General features: G+C 42.1%; 2 protein-coding genes across 2 annotated transcripts in view; one reads left to right on the plus strand and one right to left on the minus strand.

The window, feature by feature from the left end:
* Nucleotides 1-20127, plus strand: part of LOC128383301 (pyruvate carboxylase, mitochondrial-like) — a 287146-nt gene that overhangs the window by 173770 nt on the left and 93249 nt on the right. The window lies entirely within an intron of this gene.
* Nucleotides 553-18931, minus strand: LOC128383302 (leucine-rich repeat and fibronectin type-III domain-containing protein 4). The gene is made up of 6 exons (XM_053342915.1): nucleotides 18346-18931; nucleotides 18066-18228; nucleotides 15999-16169; nucleotides 14351-14512; nucleotides 12984-13718; nucleotides 553-2031 (listed from the first exon to the last, which is right to left on the minus strand). Exons 1-6 carry the CDS (start codon nucleotides 18929-18931, stop codon nucleotides 678-680), a joined length of 3171 nt encoding a protein of 1056 aa, XP_053198890.1. The 3' UTR covers nucleotides 553-677.

A 20127-nucleotide genomic window follows, 5' to 3' on the forward strand; every position in this document is an offset into this window, starting at 1 on the left:
TGCTTCTATTAGTGTATAGGCTTTACTGAGATCCATGCTGAGCTCACACTATCTCCGTCTCTGCTATATAACCTTTGTTCTGTTACTCTATTGATGTTTTCCCTTCTTTGATTATGTCTCCCCTTCTCTTTACGTCTATATATATCACTCACATAGTCTGTTCATACAATTGTCGCTCTGTCTAGATTTTAGTTATATATCTTGTGTTACTACTTTCTTTTCTATCTTGTATCACTTCATTTTTACAGATACTGCGTGAGCTCAACCTCAAGTATTTAAAGACATTTTTAAAACTGTCCCGTTATATTTCACCCCCTCTTGCTGTCACATCTTTCTCTCCACTTATTCTCTTTCCCATAAGCCTTCAGGTCAGCTAACGAGAGGCTGTTAAGAATCTTCACTTCACTTCCAGGTACACTCTCTTGCCTCCTCTCCATTTTTCTTGACTTCTCCTCTGGCAAATCAAGGAGCTGCACAAGTGAGATTCAACTCATTTTACTCTTCCTTCTCCCTCTGAACTCACAATCTTCCCTTACAAATCACTTCATCTTCCCTTTCTGGCTTTTTCGTTTTTTCCACTATCTCCACCTCTTAGCCCTGTTCAAATCCCATTCAGCTGTACTCTTTTAGAACCCTTTATCCCTCTTAACTTTCTGTATATTTCTTTCTACCTCGAACTACACAACACTTTCCTCCAGTTCTTCAGCACTCCTTCCATCCTTTCCCTTCTCCCTCCCCCTGTCTTTTACACTGCTGCCCTTCCCAGTAGTGATTCCGGTGTTAGAGTTGGAGTTGGTGGTGTTGTAAGCGTGGATGTATCCCCGTTGTAACTCACAATGGGCTCCATATCCACCGCCGTTTTCGGTCTCGTCACTGGTTGTCGAGGAAGTTGTGCTTGTCGTGGATGCGCACTGCACCAGCATTCCATGAAGTGACTGGCTCCGCCTCGTCCAGATCACGCTCAGCCGCTTGGCGTAACTGACAGCACCATAGCGCTTGGCAACAGTCGCTGCTGCATCAGTCGCTAAGGCGACAGAGGAGCCCATATCCAGTGAGTGGCGCCGTTTACTAACCGTCCCACAGCTAGGATTTAGAGGGGATACAGGGCTCTGATAAGCCTGAGAAGAGTTCCATTTGTCTCTGCCTCTGGGAGCGATTCTCCAGTCCAAGAGATCTGAGTCTCTCAGGGGTGCAGCCAGAGAGAAACTGGCACGATTGGTCAGTTCTCGCTCCAGACGGGGTCTTGGGCGTTCCCTGGAGCGAGACTGACGGGGCAGGGTAGATGGAGGGGATGGGGAGTAGTAGAGGGGAGTTCTGTCACTTTCTGGGGTGTATGGCGGCGCCTTCTCCAGCTTTCTCTGTCTCACCACCAAAGCCATCTCCCCTCCTGTCCCTGCCATTGTAGAAACCACTCCTCCAGCTGAAAGAAACTGCTCCAGGTTGACTTTAGGTTTGGGCCTGGGCTTTGGAGGGAGTTTCGGAGGCAGAGAGGAAGCAGAATCGGCTGCTTCCTTCTTCTTTTCCTTTTCCTTGTCCTTGTCCTTGTCCTTGTCCTTGTCCTTCTCCCCACCTCTCTTGGTAGGCAGACCATTGGGTAAGACCACCATCATCATGTCCCCTGAACCATTTGATTGGTAGCATCCACTACTGTTCCCCCCTTTGTCCCCAGCCCCTACACCTCCTCCTTGACAGCACGCCCCGCCTCCTGCCTCAGTGTTGCTGTTGTGACATATCATGTGGTCGCCATGGTTGCACACTCGGTGGCGAACCATTAGCGCCACAGTAAACACGAGTAGGGTGACCACAACAACGCCGCCAACCAAAATAGTGAGTGTCCCTCCCAGGAAGTGGGCTTGGAGAGAGCGGCACGCTGGGTAGACATCCTTGGTGGAGAATGTGGTACAGCCCAGGACTTTTGTTGCTGCTAATGATGTAATTGTGTCATCAAAAATGGCCAGCACGCACAAGTTATAGTCCACTCCCGAAACCAGGTTCTTCAACAGGAAACGGTCGCTGGTGGATGGTAGGATTCTAAAGGGAAGGAAAATAAACAAAAAAGTACAGTTCAGTGAAATATGTGCACAGGATCATTAGGGAGTTAGTTAAATATTATCTGCAGTAACTGGAAGCATAGCCCAAATATTCTTGACTTATTGTGGAACAAAAGAGGAAAAGGTTGCATATTGGAAAAGAGGCTGAGGAAAGGAGGGGTGAAAGGATGGCTAGAAAAAGCGCAGGAGTGGATACTGCAGTAGGGGGAGAGAGGGAAAATGAGGCTATTGATGGAGAGCGCGCCCAGGGAACATGAAAAGAGAACTCTGTCTGCTCATTTGGAGTGCAGGGCTGTGTGTATGTGTGTGCGCTTGTACTTGAATCTTTGCGAGAAGCAAACGTCAAGCCATTTTGTAGGACCTCTACATTTAAAAAAGAGGCCATTTTAGGTTTAGTCAGGGCTAGGATTACAGTAAAACAGGGCCTTTTTGTGGTTTTGATTCAAGGTAATAGGACATGTATTGTTTTCACAAGTGGAGGGTGTGTTTTGTTGTCTCTCGATCGCAAATGTGTTTCCTGCATGTGTCTGTAAAGCGTGAGTACATGCGTGGGATAATAAAGAGAGAAGTGCTTTGAATTTGTCCTCATTTTAAGTGTTCAAGCAGCCGTTAGAACTAACAAACGAGGGAGAGGTGAACAATAGAGAGGCAGAGAGAGGGGGGGAAACAATGGAGAGAGATGGTGATGAGAGCAGAGGGGCACATGCTTTACATAAGTGTGTGTGCCATGTTAGAGTTGTTTATATATGCTTGTCAGTGCGTGCCTGTGTTCATGGTTACAAAGTATATTAGTGTATTTGTGATATGCTAATATTAACTTTTATGTATTTTCATCTAAATGTTTGTGTGTGTGTGTGTGACATGCAAGGGTAAAGTTTGTATGTGGGAGAGTGTAGTGTCACTGATGGGTATGACTTTACTCTCTGCTGTCCAATCCCTTTTGTGTAGGCAAGTATTTGTTTGTGTATTTTTTGTGTTAAAAGTATGAATACTTTGTCAGTGATTTATTTTTTCATTCCTCTCTTGTATTTTTGGTCTCAGCTCCTTCTTTCTCTCTGGCTTTTCACACTACATCAAAGGGCTTATTTGTATCTTCTGTTGCTAACCGTTCCAGCTCCCCTCAGACTTGGGCTACATCCTATAAATGCCATTCAGTTTGACTCAGATACTGCAGAAGGACTCTAACCTTAGTCTGTTTATAACACATAAAAATAAACACCGCTGATGGTAGCAATGTAGTTTTCATATTTTTTGGCATGCATTTTGAATTTGTTGTAACTGGCTGTTCTTACATAAGCCAGTTCTTCATGTAAAATCACTGTAATTGACAACTCTCACAAAAGTATACACATCAAAGTTTCATAATCGATGGGATAAGATTTTTGGACAATGGAAGAACTATCTGGGAAACAAAAGAGGAGGTGGTCTACTCAAGGCAAGCTTTGGGGCAGATTTGGGTTGAAATACTTTTAATTGATCACTGATTTTCACCTTCACATTCTCAAGGCTTCTCAAGGAATATCAACTCTTGCGGGTATATTGTAGAATTAAAAGTGTTTTTGCACTGAAAATCACCTTGAAAACTCAGTAACCCTGCCTTATTTCATTAAGACATGATACTGCAAAACAATCTGGATAGGAAGAGCTGGCCCTGAAATATCTCCAAACTCCTAATTTGAAACTGAAGCTCTGTATGATTTGATAATGAATTACAATGTACTGTCTGATACTCCCAGTCTCATTATAATCTGAATAGAAACACAGGGCATTCTTATTAAAAACAGCCTGATCCAGCGGTCATTAGTTTGCTATATATTGTTCTCAAACACTGTCACAAATTCACCAATTAACTCATTCTCCACACTGGAGCAACTTAGGGACCAGGTGTGTGTTACCATGGCAAAGGCTCATTATTTGGTTCAGCAGTGAAGTACCTCCACTGAAAGCATCTCTTTATACAATATCCACACATAAAGCTCTCTGTTTAAATGACCCGTCAACCACCATGTCTTCATTTTCCATCATTTGAGTGAACACTGACAAGAAAATCTGCTCGAGAGAAACGACTCCAAGAAAGAGCAAAAACTGAACACTATAAAATAGAATCTTTGAAAAAACAATATAATTTAAGGGTTTATTAAAACCAATTTGCCATAATGCTCAAGGAAATGCTGGTAGACCACTGTCTCATTCTTTAAACAAATGAATTGGTGTAAATGTCTCCTTCAATTAATGCGTCAAATAACTTTCATTCTTCAAGGTGTCAGGCAGTTCTGTAATTTGATGGACACTGACTAAATTGCAGGACTCAAAGGTTCAGAGCAATAACTAAAATTGGAAAAGAAAATAGGAAAATGAAGGTTTTGATGAAGTACTTCTTATATTCTCACAGCAGAGAGTAGGTATTTTAGAAACTGAAATCTAACCAAAGCATTATAACCAAATATCTCCAAGAAGGAAACCCTGAAGGAAAACCTGTTTCTGGCAAATCAGTCACACTAGGCGATTCTGAATTGCCCATGTAAAGTCCAGTAGTGAAGACAGTGGGCGCTCAATCAGATTTCCCACATGAAATATGAAAGAATCGGTACTTATAGCACTACCTCAACCTCTGTGTCTGAATAAAAAGCCTCAGTCATATTATAGGCTTATAAAAGGCCCTGAGAAATATTACAGTGGTGTCAGTTCATCCAGGGCCTTTATGTGTCTTTGTATAATTGATGGATCCCGTGAGGCAGAGACTTGACCATCACTGTGGGAAGTCATATAATCGGCTGAGGGGCTGCTTCACTGTAACAAAGGTTATATTTAAATGGGTTTTCTCTTACTTTGATTCACTGTCGTGTTAATGTGGACCACTTTCTTGTGTCCTCTTCCTCTCTTTTCCCTTGTCATTCAGTGTCTCCTTTTGATTAATATTGCCAATATAACAAGCATTATTGGGTGGTGTGTTATTACCAAAACATTCTTGTACATTGTACAAGCAATATTTGTGCTGATTCCCTCTATTCTCTCTCTCTCTCTCTCTCTCTCTCTCTCTCTCTCTCTCTCTCTCTCTCTCTCTCTCTCTCTCTCTCTCTCTCTCTCTCTCTCTCTCTCTCTCTCTCTCTCTCTCTCTCTCTCTCTCTCTCTCTCTCTCTCTCTCTCTCTCTCTCTCTCTAACATATATATATGTAGTTACATATGAATTATACTGCACCAAGATAACAGTGCACTGAATGCTTTTTGCAGTCTATAGCAAAACTATGTATAATAAACTGAGACACAGCATCTTGAAAAAACATCAAACTATTAAATCGGTTTTCTATTGTGCAACCATAAGTCACACATGCACACACCTTTAGTGAATCCTTGAGTCATTTTTCTAATCTCGCCATTCAATATCCCTTCCTTTATTCAGTCTGTCCTCCATTCCTCGTTCTATCCTTCTTTTCAGCTCTGTTTCGATCCTCCCTCCCTCAATCTATCCCCCTTATTCTTTTTCCATCCCTCTTTTATGAAGAGATTTCCCTCTTTTTGCTGATCAGTCGCTCACTCTCATCTCTCCATATCCTCTGGCCTTTTCATCGCTTTGTAATCGCCCATCTTTTCTTTTCCTTTACCTAAATCTGCATGGGTGCACTCCTTTCTTTTGTCCCATGTTCAACCTCTTTTCTCAGCACCTTTTTAAAATTTGACTTCCAATTTTAGTTGTTTTTTTCCTCTCTGCACATCTCTTCTTTGTCTATTGCTCTGCCTCTATCTCCTATCTCCTATATTTCTGCAGCCAATCAGCCCTGCTCCCCACAAATCCCTCACTTATTCTCACTGGGCTGCACCTGACCTCCCAGCCTCTCTCCTTTTCACTGTGTCTGTACTATGTCTCTATTAGCCACAGCTATAACCGTGTACCATTATTTAGCATCCAAGGTCACTCCTTCTCTTCTCTTGTGTCCTCTCAGCTGCTTTGCTCTTCCCTCCTCCTTTCTTCGTTTTCCCCCAGCCACCTCTCCGTTTGCCCTCATCTTATATTTCTCATCCTTCCTATTTCTCACCCCCCCTCATATCACAACTCTTCTCTTTCACCCAGCCACCACCAACTCCCTTATGAGATCATGAATCACTTCTCTAGTTGTTTCTTCCACGGTGGCAGCGACAGAAATAGGCAGGCAAATTCACTGAAATATACATGGAAGGACCTGGACGCGTTCACCAACGTTCATCCATGCATCTTTGATATGCTGATTCTCTACCACTCACTGCATTATGCATTTTTAACAGTATTTACATACCCATTGTCACATGTAGATGCAAATATGCAGCTCTGTGGTGTTGGCTACACATCCTGGACACTTGAAATGAAAATCACCTAACTCCTCAGTGCTGTTGAGACAATAGATGTTCATGAATATAGAGCAACTTTGTCTCTATCAACCATTTGTTTTGTTGAAGTGACAGGGGTGTTTGTTCTCATTACAGTCCCTGTATTTGCAGATACTAGCGTTGTGCTCGGTCACCTAAACATACCAAGTTTGTGTCTGTCTCTGTGCTTCTAATTATGGTTAAACCTCGCAAAGGCACACACACAGATGCAGGGAGAAAGTGAAAGAGACAAGGGAGTGCTTTGTTCAAGCGGGTGACACAGAAACGAGTAATTATTAGTACGAGAGGGAAAGAGAGAGAGAGGAAGAGCTAGTGGTGGTCGAGGGGATAAAAGAGTGGTAGAATCCTGTCCTCCTTTCCTCAGCTTTCTTGTCCCTGCTCTTCCTCCTTTTTTTTCTTATTTCCGTCTCATTTCTTCCTTTTTCGCTCTGTCTGTGCTACAAAGTCTGGTGGTCTGACACCAGATAAGATTAGGCACAGAGAGCAAGGGAGAGAGAGGAAGACAAGGAGGAAAAACAAAGCAATTATCTCCTCTTCTGGCTGACATCTATACTGCCCTACCGTTTCCTTTTTCCGTGTCATGTCTTTTATTCGTTTACCCTTTCCTCCCTTTTTGGTCTTGATTCCTTGGACTGTTTACTGACTCGTTGGTTCCCTCAATTTTGGGTGATCTCTTCCTCTGTTTTCCTTGATCAGTCTTTCTGTCATTCCCCCCTCCCCCTTCCTCCCACCCCCCTCTGGATTTTGTTTCATCCCTCCTTCTGTCTTTTCGCTTTCCTTAATCTATCCTTCTCACTCAGCTCTCTCTCTCATTTGGCCTGATTTTTTTCCCCCTGCTGCCTGATTCAGTTGTTTTCTCTCTCATTCCCGCTCCTTTTTTTTATGACCTCCTTCTCCTCCCCAATCCTCCAGTATTAAACTGACGCCAAAATTTCATCTTGATTTCTCCCTCTTTTCACTTCATTTTGCTTTAGCCACATGATAAAAGCTAATCACACTGTCCTCTGCCCTCCAGCCCTCCCTTACTTACTTTCCTCCTGCCTCTGAACCTACAGTATAATATAAGGTGACATATGTATTGAGTACTGACCCTTGAGCTCTTCCTCTCTTCTTCTGCCTCTGCCTCTTATATGAGTTGACATTTGTATTGACCCGGTAGTTTAACACTTAATTACATCTTCCCCAAGGGTACAGCTCTCCACCCCATTCTTTACCCCATTCTATACTTCCCTTCCTTTCCCTCCTGCATCCTTTTGGTCGTCTAAGTCCTTGTTTTCTTTCTCCTTTCCCCTTTATCCGTCTTTGTCCCTGCATGCCTCCTCCCTGCCCCTCTGTTATATCTCTCTTTACATCCTTATCTATCCCTGACTCTGCAGATGCACTTATCTCATTTCTTGTATGATTTCTTTCCTGCGTCATGCCAGGCTAAAATAGGATGCTTATATCAGTTTCCCCCAGCAATATCATACCAGGCAATAAATAGAGCCACACTGTAAGCAGCATGACGGAATCTAAGGGGAAAGCCATTTACTCACATCTCAGGATGTTTGATTTCTCCAGTGGAGGACATTAATTGATATATTGAACCACATACTTTTGGTGTGGTGGAGCCAAACAAATCCCCTGTCTGTATGCTCTTACGTATATTTATATAACTGTTCAGTACTTAGACAATTAGTTAAAAATACTGTAAAATCAGTGGTAGCAAACGAGTGGTATTGTGATACACCTAATTTTCATGTTGAGTTTCTTTGAGCGTCTCTTTTTGTGAAACATTAGCCATCTATTTCTCAGCATGCTCCTTTCCTATGGCTGTCAAACTCTCACCCTGACTGTTTTAACTGTGCGTCCCTTTTCTGAGACTCTACTCTCATTATTCTCATTATTTCTTAAACTCTGCATGCTTCTCTCTCCAACTTCCTCTTCTCTGTCTCTATGATTATTTCTGTTCCTATTAAATTAAAACTTGGCACTTTGAGTGCCCAGCAGGACGGTTGATGCTGTTGTGACTGGGGTGAAATTGTGAAAATTTTTAAAGGCCTTCCATTCGTGCCTGCCTGCACACTTTTGAGTTTCAGAATTAACTTTTGGCTTGAAGGTGTACAAGTGTCATTCAAATGCTCCCACTGACATACCTCACACACTAGTCACACAAAAGATATTGAAAAAATCTTTCCCAACAGATTGCCAACAGTATATAATAGGGACAGCTACTCTTAAAACATTGGTAGCTGTATAATAAACAACAACAAATTCAGAGACTGAATAATGTATGAGTATACACACGGGAGCTGAACACAATAAAGCCTCTACAATGTAATGCAATTCAAATAAAGTAGTTCTACAGAAAAGTAATATGGCTGTGAATAAACTCTTCATGTCGGATGTTTGTTGAGTCTGCCAGAGAGATGACAAATCAACTGTGTGGTGAATTTATAAGGTCATAGTTTGTGGTTTTGTCTAGCCTCTATGTACACAGGATGTTAAAAATAACAAGAGCACCTTCAGTACAATAGCGTAAATTGACACCTTTCTGACAATCTCAACAAAAATTGTGCATTAGCAGTTTCTGAGGGATGTAGTGTGTTTTGTAGGGCTATTGAATTACATTAGATTGCACAAATGATGCTGTGTCTACCCCCTGTGTATTTTTGTGGTTTACAAATGCTAATCCTTCAGGAATTGCACTTGGAGAGTTTTTTTTTTTTTTTAAATGAAATTTGCTGAAGAGATTTTTCATATTGCAAATTTTCTAACAGATGGTTAGAAAGAGGTCACTTTACAAATGCTGCCTCATTTACATGGAGGGACATTCTTTGTCCTGTTCTTTGTCCTTCAGGTAGGCTGTGCCCATGCATCCATAAATCCTAGTTTGGTTATTACTCACACTGAAACATTGTGGCAAAGCTCCAGGAAGGAGGCTCAGCTGACTGTGTCAGGGGAGACAGGGTGACAGGGTGAGCAGTGCCCAGGGAATGCCGCATGGACGACAACCCACCTGGCACTGTCACAGACGCCATCGAAATTAGACAAGCCATGCTAAAATGGAGGCTGGTGCTGTCTAAAATGTGACTGACCTGCTAAAGATGATTAAATCTGGCAGACACATGGTGTATTCTCTCCCCAGTATACAGTATCTATCTCTCTCTCACTGTGTGACTGAATTTTTGTCAATTGCCGGATGAGCGATGCTTGTTTTTTGTTTCTTACTCTACTTTTTCTTTCCTTTCATACTTAATTCCTCTGTTTGTTCGCTTCTTCCCTTTCCTAAGCTTAGTTTTGTCCGCCTCCCAAAGCAGACACACAGCAGCAGCAACAACAACAAAGTATGAATGCAAATCCCTGATAAAAAGCATGAAATCTCACTCTTCCATTATCTCCTTTTGAATTTATAAGCCAGACTCCTTTGGCCGGCTCCTCTCTTCCCCTTCTTTCTAACTGGAGTGATATTGCGGTTGGCACTGGCATGTTGATGGCATGATAGAAATCTATACTGGAAATCCCTGGTTTCATTGTGGCATGCCTCCTTTGAAATGTTGCCCCCTTCCATTTCCTCTTTATCTGTCCTGCGAGACCAATATCCCTGCTACCTCCCTCAAAACCCTCAGACTGCTTGTCTCCTCTTTCAACCATTTTCTTCTTTCTCAATTCAGTTAAGAGTTTATATCTCAATTTCACCTTTAAGCTAGCCACTACATCTCCCCTTAGAGACAGTTATCCCCTCCATCTGTTTAGTTGGCAGTGTGATTTGTTTAGTGTGTAGTCGAACTTCTAATCGCTTTGTCCCCCTCGCTGAATTTCGTCCTCTCCTGTGACACTGGTTGCCTTGGCTTTCTCGCTTATCTATCCTCTTGTTTGGCTACTGTGTGAGTCTCTTTATGTTTATCAGCATTTTATTGTCCAAACTGCACAGCTGAGCCTTGATCTGTACTGATGCTGCCCTTTCAATATTTCTTTAATAGTCGACTCAAAGAATGACTTTTTTATTTTGTCACCGTTTTGTCCTTTAGCCAAACTTAACCAGGGCAACGGGTGCTGAACTAATATAAACAGCTATACAATGTAGGAGAATTGAATACAAACAAATTCTACCTAGATGCATGGTTTGCTACAAGCTAAGTTTCTGGAGATAATAGACTTTTACTTGATAACGTTAAGTAGCAAATCAGCTCCCTGTATTATTACATTATTTTCTGTGGAGGAATTAATGCAGCTGATCAGCGAGGGAGCTGAGATCTTATTGAGTTCATTCAATTCAATCATTTAATTAGTTCTCCATGTGTAATTGCCATAAATGTGTCGTGGGACTGCACAGAATCTGCACTCGTCTGTTTTGATGTGGTATTTCAATGGGACACCTCTTTTCTCCATCCTTTTATCCATCTATCCCTCTCTCCAGCAGTGAACGCACTTTGCTGCGGGACTTTTGCTATATTGCCTCGTCTCCCATTACCTCTTTCTATTTGTACTACATCCCTCTGTTATCCCAAATTTCTGTGCAGCTGATACTTCCCTCTTTCTCTTTAATAACTCCCAACGTTCACCCTCTCTCCTCCTTTCTTTCCTATTTTCAGACCCAGGTGTATTTTTATTGTGTACACACATTTTGTCTGACTCTATTTCAGTGATGCATTTAAATACCCCCCGCCCCCCCTCCTTCTCTCCACTCTTGCTTCCTTGCTTTTTCCTTGAGGACTGTTTGGCCCACCCCTCTCTCTTCTCCCACTTCCTGTCTGTCAGTCTATCTCCTTTCACCCATCCTTCTTTCATCTAAATCTCTCCCCAGGTGATTTTGGTAGAGCCTCTTCTATCTCCTCCTCTTACCAAAATCTCTACGGCCTCATTCCTATCTTTAAAATTCCCTTGTTCTTCCCTTCTGGCTCTATCCATCACTCAAATTATTAGCATTTCCTCCCCATACATCTTTTTTTCATTCACCCCTGGCTGTCATCCACTTTACTTTGCCTCAATTCATCTGATTATACTGACACATTTTTTAAATATTTCCAATCATCTTTCCATCTGTCTGTCATCCCTGTCTTCTTCCTGTAATACAGTTAGCTCCCGTTACCCCTTCTCTATACGACTTACAGCTCAATAACACCTGAGGGATACTGCATTGGTGCAGAAGTTCAAAAACAAACACGCTCTTATTCCAGCTTGCTCACACTGTGTCAGTCACTGTGTTGCATCAGTTTATGGCTGTAAATACAGAGGCACTAAACTCAATGTTTCCCAGCATAATTCATATACAGTGCAGAAGTATACTGGTGTGTCAGGTTGCTAGTCCCTAGCCTTGGCCTCAGTCCCTTTGTCTTCCTCCTCATCATTCAGACCTCCATTATCTACCCATGTTTCTGTTGAAGGTTGAGCAGTTAGTTCTTTAGAGGTATCACAGTTTCACAGTCACAAGTTCAGAAAGTATAAAATCAATCATCTGTCATCTCTCATGTAAAACAAGGTATGTTTTACCAAAATCTTGTTTTATTGTTCCTTTTGAATCTTTTTGGCTCTTTTTAGCTTTAACAAAAGTCTAAAGGAGTATTCCTCCTTCTCTTCACAGCTACACTGTACAAATTTGCTCACATCAATGCATAGAAATAGTGAGCAAAGATATAGGCAGTTTTGCAAAGACTTTGTCTGACATGCAAATTATGTAGTTTTTCACTATGTTTTTTGCCCAAAAAATGTTACCTAAACATATAAGGCAGGATATGGTATTTGTCTCTTAATAATTTGCAGTAACATGAACAACATTGCAGTCCTTTACCTCAGATCCGGTCTTTATAAATGTTTGATTATTTGTCGGCCTCTGAGAGCATGGTGAGTAAACAGTGAAGACTGAGCGGATCTCATTTTAAATTTGAAATGACATGGCTTATTGAAAGTTTAAATGCTACTTTGAATTAGAGATTACATGAACCATCAACATCATGTGTTACTTAATCAAACCTGTCTTACTTAATACTGTCACATGCTATTGCACACTATTAAATATTGTTGCTGAAGAATCTTGCATACAGTGTCAGACACTACTAAACTTGCCTCTAAGTACAAGCCTAGTTGTTTTTGTGTTCCATGCAACACTGTCAAAAATTTCAGATAGATCCTCCTCCCTGTAAACCCTTCCCCCCCCTGCATTTATTCACTTGTCCTCCCTTTCTACTCTCATACATATGCACCGACTATCTACCTGTTGGGTTTTAGTGTCATACAGGGATGGAGATAAATTATTAACTACCTTCGCCCCTCTATCCCTTCATCTATCTCCCCATTCATCCTTCCCTTGAGCTATCCACCCATCCATGTACAAGGTGAACAGTTGCACTACTGAAGTGTCATGCTGTAATGGATAAATATTTAAGAACTTTTGCATGAAATCAGGATATCCACCATTTAAGGGAGGAAGACACTGACATGCAAAAAAATGATTTCTGGTTGCATAAACAGGGGGAGTTGTTACTGTAAACCTTCAGGACCCTAATGCAGGTTTGGTACAGGATGGATCTCACTGGCTTCCACCATTTGTGTAGTGAGTTATGTTCATTCTATAGCAAAAAGTAAACTGACCTGTAGATGAGGGTTTCGTCAGCGGTGCAGTTGTATTGTATCTGATACATCCAGACAACGTAAGCTGCAGACAAACGCCCCAGATCCCATCGGACCTGAGCCGAGGTTGACGTAACCCCTTGTACTCCAACCATCCTCCCTTCCTCATTGTCCCCCTCGTCGTCCTCCATGCTCCCTCCATCAGCCCTCTCCACTTCAGATACTCTGCCACTGTCACCCTCATTGTCCTCCCCTCCTTCTCTTCTCCCATCCTCCACCTCTCCTCCACGTCCTACACCATTATTAATTCCTCCGTTTTTCCCTGTGCTGATATCCGAGGAGCCCGGATCGGTCCGTAAAATCCCACTGGTCACATTCCTATTGTTCTTGGTGTTTACATTGTTATTCCCTGTGTTTCCACCTGCTCCTCCCCGGTGAGGCAGGGGGATTATTTTGAGGTCCACAGTGGCAGTTGCTTCGCCCGCTGCATTTATTGCAATACATGTGTATGCCCCGTCATCCCGGGCAACTGTTACTAAGATATCCAAGGTCCCGTTGCTGAAGGAGCTGGTCCGGGATGAGTTTGCAATGATGCGGTCATCTGGTGAAACCCAGTGTACTACTGGCTCGGGGTCGCCGATGGAACGGCACTTCAGTGTAGCTCGCTGGCCTTCTAGGACCCACAGCTTGTGGGTGTGACGGGTGATGAGAGGTGGCTCACAAGTAAACTCCTCCTCAGGAATTGACCAGAAATACCTGGGAGACAAAAGAGAGGAAGGAAGGAAAATAAAAAGAGAGACAGAGAGGAAGAATTCCCATTCTACTCTGCAGGAAACAGAACTAAGTAAAGAGTAATCAGTGGTGACAGCAGTGACAGATGATGACAACAGACGCTCATTTTCCTCCTCAATCCATTGTTTTCACTTTGTACTTTTCACTACAGGGCTAGACCGGAAAACCATGGCAGACAGATGCAGGGAGGAGAAAGTGAGACTGTGAAGTACCTGGATAATGACTGAATAATGGAATATCACATCAATATTTCTCACTCAGTCCTCAAGGCCTACCTGTCCTGTGAGTTTTTGCTCCAGTTCTATTCTTGCACACATGATGATCCAATTAAGGTTCCATAAACTGCGTGGGCCGTTATTAGATGTGTGCTAAAACAGGGCTGGAGCAAAACTTGTAGGACAGATTGGCCTTAAGACTAGTAGTGTATAATATTCAGTTAGACTTAACACATCATTCTACATATACTTTAGCACTCCTTGACATTGATAGGCTTCATTTATTTAAAAGGTTTAAGTTGAATAATTGCTTTGTAGGTTTCCTAAAACATAGTATATAAGACAAGTAAAGCAGCATACTTTGACCAATCAACAATGTACCTTCCGGCCAGGTGAGCAGGTGTGGCACACGTCTCCATGTCGTCTCCACGGATAAGCCGTCGCAACCATAGCAGTTCACAATTGCAGTGCAGTGGGTTACCCCCAAAATTTAGGCTTATGACAGCATTGTAGGGGGTGGGGCTTATTGCACCTGTCTGGGACCTGAGCATGACAGAGGAAAAAGGACGGGTTAATTTACACAATTCTGTACGTAGATCAAAAACAATCCATTTGAACTATTTTAAAGTGATTTTAGAAATTGTGCAATATATACGCTGTAAAAAACCTATCCAGGAGCAATACTTAGCAATAGCACTGTAACAGTCATCCTGCAGCTGGCCTGTCTATATCAATACTGGAATAATTTCCAAACATGACGAAAAAAGCTTGGGATGTTGCGCCACCATATTTCAAATGAATCAAGTTAAAACAAGGAAGACTGTACAAATTAGACATTTTTTTTAAAGTTGTGATATAGCTTAGGCTCAAAGCCTTGGCAGAAAGTGACTAACGGATAAAGGAATGAGCTATACTTGGCATTTTTTCTTCTTTTTTCTTTTCAATCTTATTTTTTTTTGCTAAATAAAAGGTGAATAATTGTATATTGGTTGCCATGAAAGCAGCAGGCTTAAAAAAGAGCATCAAATAATAGAGAGGGAATTGGAACAGGTGGTACTGCACAGAACAAACATAAAAATAAGATGCATTCAAAGGCTGCTGTATAGCCCCCTCCCATGACTACATACACAGAAAAAGCACAGTTGGGTGAATCTAAATGACTGTGTTTTGTAAAGCCCTCCACATCACATCCAGTTTGAACTGTAATGGGGGGAAAATAAGATTTGAAAGGGAAGGAGAAATGGAAAGAAAGTAATCTACATTAAAGAACGGCACCAGACTTCAGACGCTGTTTACTGGAGCAGTTGGGTTTGCCCTACTATTTAAATGCAGAGATTTGTGGAAAAAAAGTTGAAAAGGTAAAGTTGATGAAATGTCCGATTCTCTCTGTGAAAGCTCTGTTCGTTGTTATTATACAGCACAGATTGTAGCTTTTAACATTTAACCTAGTCATTGGCCAATTTGTCTGTCTGGGAGCATACAACCCCCTCTGCAATTTGCTTTAAATCTCAGTTGTGCTGAGTGCATAGTTCAGAGTCTGTGTCACAGATGGATTGTGTCAGTTGTTTGAGTTAGTTGGAGCTTAATCTGCACCTCTACAATAAGATCGGTTTTCCTTTCTTTGCCTCCATCATTACTTTCCATCACAATTGCCAAGGTTCAAACTGATTAAATAGCCAATAAGTGGGCACTAGAGACCTTTAAAGCCTTATTTATTTACCTTGCAGCCACTTGCTGCTTTTACATTTAGGCTGGAACAAGAGAAAATGAAATGAGGACAAGATGTTGTCCTCTTCACCATACCAATTAGCTCACATGTTCCACTCTCTGTTGTGTATACACACATAAAGATAATTAAAAAGCTTGATAAATAGCGATGGTAGTGAATGGACTAAAAGGTTTACTGAATATCTTTATATCGATCCTTCCATGTTTCTTTGGTATGCCCCGTTAAACATATCGTCTGTCACAGAATATTTCCACTAAGCCACTTCTTAGAGAAACATAAAAGAGGAAGCTTAAGAGCTACCTTGCGAAGAGGGGATCAGGAGGCAGAGTTCGAAGCCTGTTGGAGGTCATATCCAGCCTTGCAAGCTTATACAACTCTCCAAAGACTCCTTCTGCAATGTGGTCTATCAGGTTATGGTCCAGGTTCAGAGTGTGCAGACTGGCCATGTTCTGAATGGACTCCCATGGTACCCTATAACAATAGAATAGAGGGATTATGTTAGATTGAGCACAGTGTTTGAATTGATTGACTTTGTGGCGAGATTGGTGATGTACATGGACAGAGAAGAAATGAGGGAATGTCACATAAAAGTAATGAGAGCGGTGAAGATAGATTCACCAATCTGATAATTAGCGTCCCTTGTGGATACATCGATTAAATTAAACCTGATTAATAGTTTAGTGTACTATAATTAGATCAGCCAAAGTTTGCACTCTGTTCTCAACACTTTCCTATGTTTCTGCAGAAGACTGGAATAAGCAAATACTAATTAATGGTGACAATAATGACAGACAACAACAACAGATGCTAATTTTCCTTCTCAGTCTTTCGCTGAGTTTCACCATGTTGTCATTTAGTATCCCTGTTTTTTTGCAGGCTTACACTTAAGAATTATTTTGGGCATTGTTAGTGTTAGTGAGTCATATCTGACTTGGGACAGCCAGCAAAATAGGATAACTGTATTGCATGCATGCATTTATTTTTGGAGGCTTATTCCAGTGCATGCGTTTTTCTTCAGCGCAATGTATCACATGTTAGACAATATACTTAATGCCATCTGTAAAATATAGTAGCACATGCTGCCACTCAGTCTCACACATCAGTTAAAGCTAAATTGGTGGAGTGTGTATATTGCGATTTCAAATGAAATAAATGGAATTAGTTATGATGTTGTCGTCTCATCATTGACGTGTAAGTCATGGAGCCTTGCTATGATTTTAATCACTTTGCTGGAGCAGATGGTCCCTCTCTGTCTATATACATACAAAATAGAAGTCAATTAGGCAGTACAGTGGGGAAAAGTTTTCCGGTAATCGGGTCATGAGTTGTTTAAGTTTTTGTAAATAAATAATCTATTTGGCAGGTCCCCACCTTTGCTGCTCATTGACACAGAAAGTTTAACCAGTTCAGGTTCCAGGGATCTTCTGTAATCTAAAAGCAGCATTTGAACAAAGTAAAGCAGCCAGTGATGCCAGGTTTTACTGAGTGTCCTTCACAATTAAATTGGACTGGTTACATGTTCCCACCTGGATATGTGTCTGTCCCTAAGCTCTCATTTAACACTATCTGTTGCCAGTTTGGAACGTTTTTAACCACGATAAGAAAAAATCCATGATCCAGGTTCACTTTGAATCTTCTCAGTAACCCGCAACAAAGGGTAAACAGCAATTGCTAATGTATGCATCATTAAAACTCTTTACACTTATGGCAAGGTGGAGGTTGGAGAGAGGCCAGAAAACTCCTGTACAGGAGATAAATTAAACATCTTAATCAGAAGTGACAGCCAAAAGCTGCTGAATTTATCAACGCAGTGGGACGCTACAAAGAGGAGAATAGGGGATTGATAGAGAATACAACAATTGTTGTGACTTATTATTTTGTGCAGGGGAACAGATAGTGATGCTGTAGGAGCCTCCATTGTTCTAAAGAGATGAAAGGAATATTACACAGTATGTGAAAGGACAGACCATGCAGTAAAGCTATAGCAATGCTCACTCATACACAGTGGATTTAGCTTAGGTGTACCCTCATCAAGTCTTAAGAAAATCAAAGTCAAAGAAAATTAGGACCTCATCAAAATTGATTCACTTTTAATTTCCTGAGCTGTTAGTCCTCTCCTCCCAGCCTCAGCAGTTTGAGTCTGTTTCTCTTCATTGTGTTTGCTGACTCGTGCATGATCATACAAGGCATTTCCACTGTCCCTTGACATATTGGGAGCTCAGTGGTACGTCTGCAATATACGCTTAAGATTGAGGCCTCAGTAGAGTATTGTAGTGTGTTTGTAATTAAAGAAGAATAGAGTGAAACAAGTGCAGATTAACAGGATGCAAGTGGGAGATAGAGGACACAAAAGAGGAAAAAGGTTACCTTCTGAGGTTATTGTATGACATGTCAAGGTCTTCTAATGTGAGCAAAAAGTCATCAAAGGCCTGGACAGAGACTTTGACCAGCTGGTTGTTGTTGATGATCAGGTGCTGCAGATTCACCAAACCTGCAAGGTCCCTGGGTCCAACTATTGTCAAGCGATTACCTAGACACACACATATAAAAAAACACCAGTTTCCCATGAACCTGATTCATCTCTAGATTTTTACCAGTTCACATCCAAGTAGTTCAGTTCTATGATAAAATGACTATTTCAACTCACCATCCAGATGCAAGGACCGCAGACTCTCCAGGTCAGCAAAGGCCATCGGTCGAATCAGGTGGATGGTGTTTCTGGACAGAGTCAAATCAACCAATCCAGTCATGTTGACAAAGTCAATTCCTCCCACTTCCGTGATGAAGTTGTCCGCTAGTCGCAGCTCAACGGTGCGCCGGTCAACGTGCGGGGGGACGAACAGGAGGCCCTTGTCGGCACAGAGTGTGCTGAGCGACTCTGAAAGGTTTCGACATACGCAGTGGAAGGGACAGGCTGAGACCACGCCCCACGTCTCCCCTGCTCCAATCAGAGAAGGCAGCAGGCAGCATGTGACCAGAGTAAGCCAGTGGAAAGCCGGAAAAGGGACAGAGTCGGGAAGGGTTCGTTTTGTAGCTCTGGAGCAGGCACAGTGGATGAGATGGGATGAGGAGGGCAAAGATGAGACAAGGAGAGGGGGGAGAAGAGAGAAAGAGAGGATGGATGGAGGAAAGAAAGAGGGGAAGGTGGAATGTTTTGCCCTTTGTTCGGGGTGGATGTGTGTGTGGGGCAGGTGTTTTTGTCTGCGGGGATTGAGGGGTGGGGGGACAGGCATGGTAGAACGCCTGGCTATCCACAGACCTAAAGAGAGACAAAGAATGAAGGCAATGAAGGGAGAGAAAAAGAAGAACAAAATGGGTGTTACACTCTTTCCTCTGTCACGTTTCATTTTATAAGAGATGTCTGAAGTGTGTTTTTGTGTCTAGTTTCCTGTCTTCCACCTACTCTGACTAGACAGAGCTGGAACAAGAGGTTGTTCTGTACACATGCATACTTGTGTGGGCCAAGGCCTCCTCTTAAACAAGCACCACTCTGCACTTATGTCCACTTGGTGCTTCATAACGTACAAAAAATCCATATTGAGAAATAGTTGACGCCCCTGCAACACGGACTTTCTTGCTTTACCTCTTACATTTACTCTTGCAAGTACACTCTCAGCCATGTGTACCATTTCACCACTACAGCCCACTGCCTAGCAACATCATCCCAAAAGACTGATCACAGCCAGTCCCCATAGTAACAGTTACCTAGAAACCTGTAAGAAAGGATTAGATGTGTTATATCATAGGAGCCTCTCTTAAGACTGTGGGTCAGGGAATCAAACTGGGTCACCAAACTATCCTATCAGCCCTGTTTCCACAGCAAGACTCAAGTCAAGCACAATGTAGGTCTTAGAGGGCTCAGTGGAGTACAACACATGGATCCGAGGGTCCCATTGTAATCTCAGACATGCCGTGAATCTCCCAGCAAACACGCGCTATGTGTACAGACGGCCCTTAATACAGCTATGTGATGATAAGGTATGAGTCAGTGCAACTGATTGGCATGCATAAGAGTTGTCATAGCAACTGTAACCTAGATACAGAGAGAGTGACAGCGATTGTTGATAACAGTTACTGGCGAGTTGACTGGAGAGCGGCGACATAGGAAGAGACAGTGAGTCAGAGACAGACAGAGAGAAACTTGCGTTGGAGAGAGACGGGTGTATTTTTATGAGGAGCAATCTGGAGACTTGTGCAAGAGTATAGTGATCATATAGTTAGTGATATAATCTATGCAACTTAATACTTTGAGTAAAGACCAGACATAACCATATATCATGCTGACTTAACAGGTTGAATAAAAATTGCTGGCTCAATATTTTCCATTAGGTGCTAGCTAGCTATGCCTTCTGCGTGACACTAGAACAAGGTTTACTATCTAGCCCACATACCGAGGCAGTGTTGATATCAAAGCTTCTTTTTTTCATTC

The sequence above is a fragment of the Scomber japonicus genome, chromosome 22 (genome assembly GCF_027409825.1).
Source record: "Scomber japonicus isolate fScoJap1 chromosome 22, fScoJap1.pri, whole genome shotgun sequence".
Taxonomy (NCBI): Eukaryota; Metazoa; Chordata; class Actinopteri; order Scombriformes; family Scombridae; genus Scomber; species Scomber japonicus.